Source organism: Scylla paramamosain, chromosome 7 (assembly GCF_035594125.1).
Source record: "Scylla paramamosain isolate STU-SP2022 chromosome 7, ASM3559412v1, whole genome shotgun sequence".
Taxonomy (NCBI): Eukaryota; Metazoa; Arthropoda; class Malacostraca; order Decapoda; family Portunidae; genus Scylla; species Scylla paramamosain.
In genome coordinates, this window is record NC_087157.1 from 7665001 (window position 1) to 7671263 (window position 6263).

Below are 6263 nucleotides of genomic sequence, written 5' to 3' on the forward strand. Positions count from 1 at the left end.
AGAGAGAGAGAGAGAGAGAGAGAGAGAGAGAGAGAGATATTAGAATGGATTTTGTGTTGGTGTGAAAGGTGTGATGAGTGTGGTGATGAGCAAGAGTGTGTGAGTGTGACGGAATGTTAATGGGAAAGAGAGAGAGAGAGAGAGAGAGAGAGAGAGAGAGAGAGAGAGAGAGAGAGAGAGAGAGAGAGAGAGAGAGAGAGAGAGAGAGAGAAGGGGGACGATGGGAAATTGGTAGATTCGTTTGCACATTGCATTCATTACCTTTCCCCATTCCTCTCTCTCTCTCTCTCTCTCTCTCTCTCTCTCTCTCTCTCTCTCTCTCTCTCTCTCTCTCTCTCTCTCAATGCACGCACTCATTCACTCTCGCTTTTAAACTATCACTTATTCCTAGCTCCTCCTCCTCCTCCTCCTCCTCCTCCTCCTCCTCCTCCTCCTCCTCCTCCTCCTCCTCCTCCTCCTCCTCCTCCTCCTCCTCCTCCTCCTCCCTCTCTACCATTTTACCAATTTTTTTCCGCCCCTCCTTGTGGCGAACAAACAGCCACCGTTCTATTAAAAGCAGCCGCCTTTCTGAATCAGTCTGTGCGTAGGATCAGAGGGAAGGCAGAGATGATGAGCATCCTATTCTTGTCAAGGGATTCAGTCAGGCAGGACCTAGGAATGAGGCACTTGTTTCACTCTAGGGCGCCTCCTCCTTCTCCTTCTCCTCTTCTTCTTCCTCCTCCTCCTCCTCCTCCTCCTCCTCCTCCTCCTCCTCCTCCTCCTCCTCGTCGTCGTCGTCGTCGTCGTCGTTCGCCTCGTATTTCCTTTTTTATGAACTTCTTCCTCTTTTCGTCTTTTTTTACTCCTTCCCCCGCTTCTCCGTAGCTAGCTCCTTTCCTGCTTCTCATCTTACCCTCTCCTTATCTTGTCTCTATTTTTAGCCTTCCCTTGCGATTCTGCTCCCTCATCTCCTTACTATTCTTGATCCTTCCTCTCCTCCCCGCTACTTGTCCTCTCTTCTTTTCCCTACTTCCTTTACTTTTCTGTCCTCCTAATGCTCCTCTTTCTCCTCCTCCTCCTCTTGCTCTTACTCTTCCTCTTCCTCACCGTCACCTCACCGAGAGCGTCGCCTTACACACATTGACTGGCCACAGAAGGAGATGAAGAGAGATGTTACGTGACTCAAGTGGTTTCGTAATTGAGTGAACATCGCCGCTGGAAGGAGTCCTTTCACTCCTGGGCGTTGGCGGAGATGCTCGTGGTGGCGGTGGTGCTCTGCCTGTTGGGTACCGTCCCTTCCTTCCCCCTTCCTCCTTCCTCTCCCCCACTACCTGCCCCATCTATCCCTCCTACTATTTTCCCTCTCTTCCCTTTGCTGTCTCTCTCGTCGCCCCATACGTAGCGTAGCATAGTAAAGGGTGTCATCGGTTCCCTCTTGACATCGCTGATTTGCATGCCCTCACTTCACATTCCTTTACTTTATTTCCCTCACCTACCTCTTGTCGTTTTCACCCTGCCTCTCCAGTCCCCACTAGTGGCTTTTCCTTTCCTCCCTCTGTCGCTCCGTCGCTGCCTTTCATATCTCTCCTTCTCTCCTTCCTTCTCCTCTCGTCATTCTCCAGTTTTTCGCTCCTCTCTCTCTCTCTCTCTCTCTCTCTCTCTCTCTCTCTCTCTCTCTCTCTCTCTCTCTCTCTCTCTCTCTCTCTCTCTCTCTCTCTCTCTCTCTCACGAACCTTAACCTTTCTCATACATCCCTGCCATGCGTAACCACACACACACACACACACACACACACACACACACACACACACACACACACACACACACACACACACACACACACACACACACACACACACACACACACACTCATGGTGCCAAGATTGCCAGCAACTTTTTTAATGAAAACCTGCCGGTAATGTGTCCCCGGAATGGCCCCCCGGCACGAGGTGGAGTGTCCGGGTCGGGGCGGGTCGGGGCGGTGGCGTGTTTGTGGGTCGAAGGGAAACCGCACAGGCGACATGTGTGTCTCCTGGCGCCGTCAGGACGAGTCTGAGCAGCATGAGACGCACGGCGCTCCGTGAGAGGCAGGACGGTGTGAGTGGACTGTGTGTGTGTGTGTGTGTGTGTGTGTGTGTGAGTGTGTGTGTGTGCGTGTGTGAGTTTGTGCGTGTGAGAGAAAGAGAGGTATGTAAGGCACTTAAACACTTACCTTGTGAGCAGCCTGCCAGGATGACCCCCGCCAACAGCCCCGCTCTCACCGCCAGCCCCATCATCCTCACACCCATGACACCAACTCGTCGTGCCCTCACAGCTCCGTGCGTCCCGACAGTCCCGCTGCCGCTCACCACGCTGCTCCTCTTATCCAACTGTCCGCCGTGTGGGCCTCGGAGATGAGACGCTGGAGGCTGATAGGATCTCCGCGGTGGAGGCACTCAGACCGTGCCTCAGGGATAGTGGGAGGGAGGGAGTGGTGAGGAGGTTAAAGGGGAGGAGGAGAGAGGGGACAGGTGGTGCACGTGGTAATGGTGGTAGTAGTAGTAAGCTGTGGGCGGGGCCGCAGTTGTCCTGTTCCACGGTCAAGGTCACGGCAACTCCCCGCAGCCGACGGTCCAGCTGATACACACACACACACACACACACACACACACACACACACACACACAACAAACAAACAAACACGCACTCGCACACACTCACACAAACACACACAGAGACACACGGAGAGATACACACACGCACACACTCACAGCCACAGCCGAGCACTGGCGAGCTGACCCACACCCTCGGCGCCGCTGTGGTGTTCTGGTGGTGACAGCGGCAACAAAAAAGGGTGGAGTTACCGCAGCGGCACGACTGCTTCCACTCTGCCTGTCTACACTGAGAAGGTGCAGCCGAGGAGCTTGAACTAGCTGACCGACCGGCGCTGTCAGACACCCAAACAGTCAGTCAGTCAGTCAGGCCGTGCTGGGGGAGTTCTCCTTCCAGCTGGCGATCACTTGGCGAGCGAGAAAAGTTGTGAAGAGAGAGAGAGAGAGAGAGAGAGAGAGAGAGAGAGAGACAGACAGACAGACAGACAGACACACAGAGAGAGTATTGAAAAGTAGTCTGTGGTGGAGGAGTAGGTGTTGGAGCTGGAGAGAGAGGAGGAGATGAAGTAGAACGAGGAAGAGGAAGGGGCGGTACTAGCGGTGTTGCGTTGGTGGTGGTGGTGGCGACGACGAGGACGCGTGCAGGAGAGGCAGGCAAGCACGTGGCGGCTCGGTGCCTCGGGGCAGGGAGAGGGGAGGGAGAGAGAGACTTCAAGGCGCGTCTTGCTTCCGCAGCTTCTTGTGCTAGTAGAAGAAACACTCCAACAGAGGCGAGAGGGCGGCAGAGAGGGCAGAGTGGGTGGGCATGAGAGGGTGAAGGCTGGTGGTGGCTGGCGGAGGGCAGTGTGTGGTGGTGGTGGTGGAGGCTGGTGGTGGTGGTGGTGGTGTGGTGGAGAGGGCGGTAGGACACGCACCTACACGCACTGTCTGCCAGCGACTGAACTCCGCGGCCCGACTCACCCGGTTCTATATCCCGAGTCGTCTCTAGCCCTCCACCCCGCCTCTCCCTCCTCCTCCTACTCCTCCTCCTCCTACTCCTACTCCTACTCCTCCTCCTCCTCCTCCTCCTCTTCCTCCTCCTCCTCCTCCTCCTCCTCCTCCTCCTCCTCCTCCTTCTCACTTCCCTACTCCTCCCTCCCCTTGTTCTCGTATCGTCACCTCTTTTTTTGGGGTCGTCTCTCTCTCTCTCTCTCTCTCTCTCTCTCTCTCTCTCTCTCTCTCTCTCTCTCTCTCTCTCTCTCTCTCTCTCTCTCTCTCTCTCTCTCTCTCTCTCTCTCTCTCTCTCTCTCTCTCTCTCTCTCTCTCTCTTTTCCATTCATTTTGTCTTTGCCATCATCACACGTTTCCTTTCCTCTCTTCTCTCCGTCTCACCTCCTTCCTATTCTTCTCTCCTCCTCCTCCTCCTCCTCCTCCTCCTCCTCCTCCTCCTCCTCCTCCTCCTCCTCCTCCTCCTCCTCCTCCTCCTCCTCCTCCTCCTCCTCCTCCTCCTCCTATGCACCGTTTCCCATATTTTGCTTTGCTATCTTCGACCTTCGCCATTCTCCTTACCCTCCTCTTCTTTCCTCTGTCCCCTCTTTTTTTCTATTTCCTTTTCTCTCCCTGCTGCTGCTGCTACTGCTATTACTGGTACTGCTGCTACTACTACTACTACTACTACTACTACTACTACTACTACTACTACTACTACTACTACTAGTACTACTACTAGTACTACTACTACTACTACTACTACTACAAATTTTAACCACCACCACTTTTCGTCTTTCTAGCTCTTTTCTCCTGCTTCTCCTCCTCTTTCTCTTCTCCTCCTTCTATTGCTAATGCTACTTTTAGTTTTGTTTGATTTTTTTTCTCCCGTCTTTATTTTTTCTTTCTTTCTTTTTTTTTTGTGTGGTTTTTGCTTCACCATTTCCCGACACCGTATTTTATTCAATTCTCAGCTCCCGTTCCCTTAAGCCCTCTTTGGTCCACTTCGCAAACTATTATCCACGGCCAGTTTAATACCACCTTACGGACGAGATCATTTTTTTCCTCCCTACTCTTCCTCCTTTTCCTCCTCCTCCTTCCACAAGTTTTCTCTCTTTTTTGCTGTTCTTTTTGCTCCTTCTCAATCTGGAGTTTTATTTATTTATCTATTTATTTATTTTATTTTATTTTATTTTTTTTACTTTTTTGTCCTTGTTTTTTTCTCTTTTAGTTGTATGTTAGGTTTGTGTTGTTTTCTTCTTTTTTTCCGTTTTTTTGGGGTTTGTTTTGTTGTTTTGTTTTCTTTTTTATTATTTATTTATTTTTTCTTTTCATCTTCTTCCTCCTCCTCCGGTACTTCTATATGTGATTTTCCTTTTTTTCATTTTTCTCTTCTTCTTCTTCTTCTTCTTCTTCTTCTTCTTCTTCTTCTTCTTCTTCTTCTTCTTCTTCTTCTTCTTCTTCTTCTTCTTCTTCTTCTTCTTCTTCTTCTTCTTCTTCTTCTTCTTCTTCTTCTTCTTCTTCTTCTTCTTCTTCTTCTTCTTCTTCTTCTTCTTCTTCTTCTTCTTCTTCTTCTTCTTCTTCTTCTTCTTCTTCTTCTTCTTCTTCTTCTTCTTCTTCTTACTACTACTCTTCCTCTTCCTCTTGTTTCTCTTAGTTTTGTATGATCTTTTCAATCCTCTTCCTCTTCAAGTTTCCTTTCATCCATCTCGTAATCTTCGTCTTTATCCCCAACCTTCCTCTTCCTCTTCCTCTTCCTCTTCCTCTTCCTTCCTACTTCTTTTCCCTTCGTACTCTGCCTTTTTTCTCTCTTAGTTCCTGTATCTCAGTGGATTTTTTTCCCCCGTATTATAGAGAGAGGCCACTTTTATCCAGGCAATCTCTTCCCTCCACTTTAATTTGGGGTTTTGCTTTCTCTCTCTCTCTCTCTCTCTCTCTCTCTCTCTCTCTCTCTCTCTCTCTCTCTCTCTCTCTCTCTCTCTCTCTCTCTCTCTCTCTCTCTCTCTCTCTCTTCTGCTTCTACATCCCTTTACACTTATTCCTCTGCGTTGTGTGATATTTTAATGAGTCTGTTTGCACGCATTTCTATTCCTACCTGGAGAAGGTGTTGCTGAGAGAGAGAGAGAGAGAGAGAGAGAGAGAGAGAGAGAGAGAGAGAGAGAGAGAGAGAGAGAGAGAGAGACGACGTATTTAATGATTAACTTTCTTTCACTTTATTTTTGGTTTCAAACACCTGGTGATTAACAAATGAAAGCGATTAATTAGGGATTGTGATTCCATATTATTGATTATATTATTTTTATTTTCATGTGTTTTATTATTATTATTATTATTATTATTATTATTATTATTATTATTATTATTATTATTATTATTATTATCATCACTACTGTTATTATTACTACTACGTCTGGTATTAATAATAATTGCAGTAGTAGTAGTAGTAGTAGTAGTAACAGTAATAGTAGTAGCAGCTACATATGCTATACACTCACTCCAGCATTTCTACCTTAGCATCATACATTCAAAACAACAATGATAATAATAAAAAAAAATAATAATGACAAAAAAAAGATAAAAGAATAAAAAAATAAATAAATAAATGAGTAAATAAATGTGTGAAGAATACGTAGGTTAAACAAGTCGCATTGCAGGTAAAGAGGGAGGGAGGAGGAGAGAGGTATGCACGGGCAGGTAAGTAAGAGTGCGCACCTTGGCGGAAAAATA

At 48.1% G+C, this 6263-nt stretch overlaps 1 protein-coding gene across 1 annotated transcript in view; it reads right to left on the reverse strand.

Moving 5' to 3' along the window:
• The window catches only part of LOC135101972 (chordin-like protein 1), an 89452-nt gene extending 85912 nt beyond the window's left edge, over positions 1-3540 (reverse strand). The window contains exon 1 of the mRNA XM_064006499.1: positions 2192-3540. Within this exon, the coding sequence (XP_063862569.1) occupies positions 2192-2267 (76 nt within the window). The 5' untranslated portion in view covers positions 2268-3540. The remainder of the gene's footprint in view (positions 1-2191) is intronic.
• Between the last annotated feature and the right edge of the window lie 2723 nt (positions 3541-6263).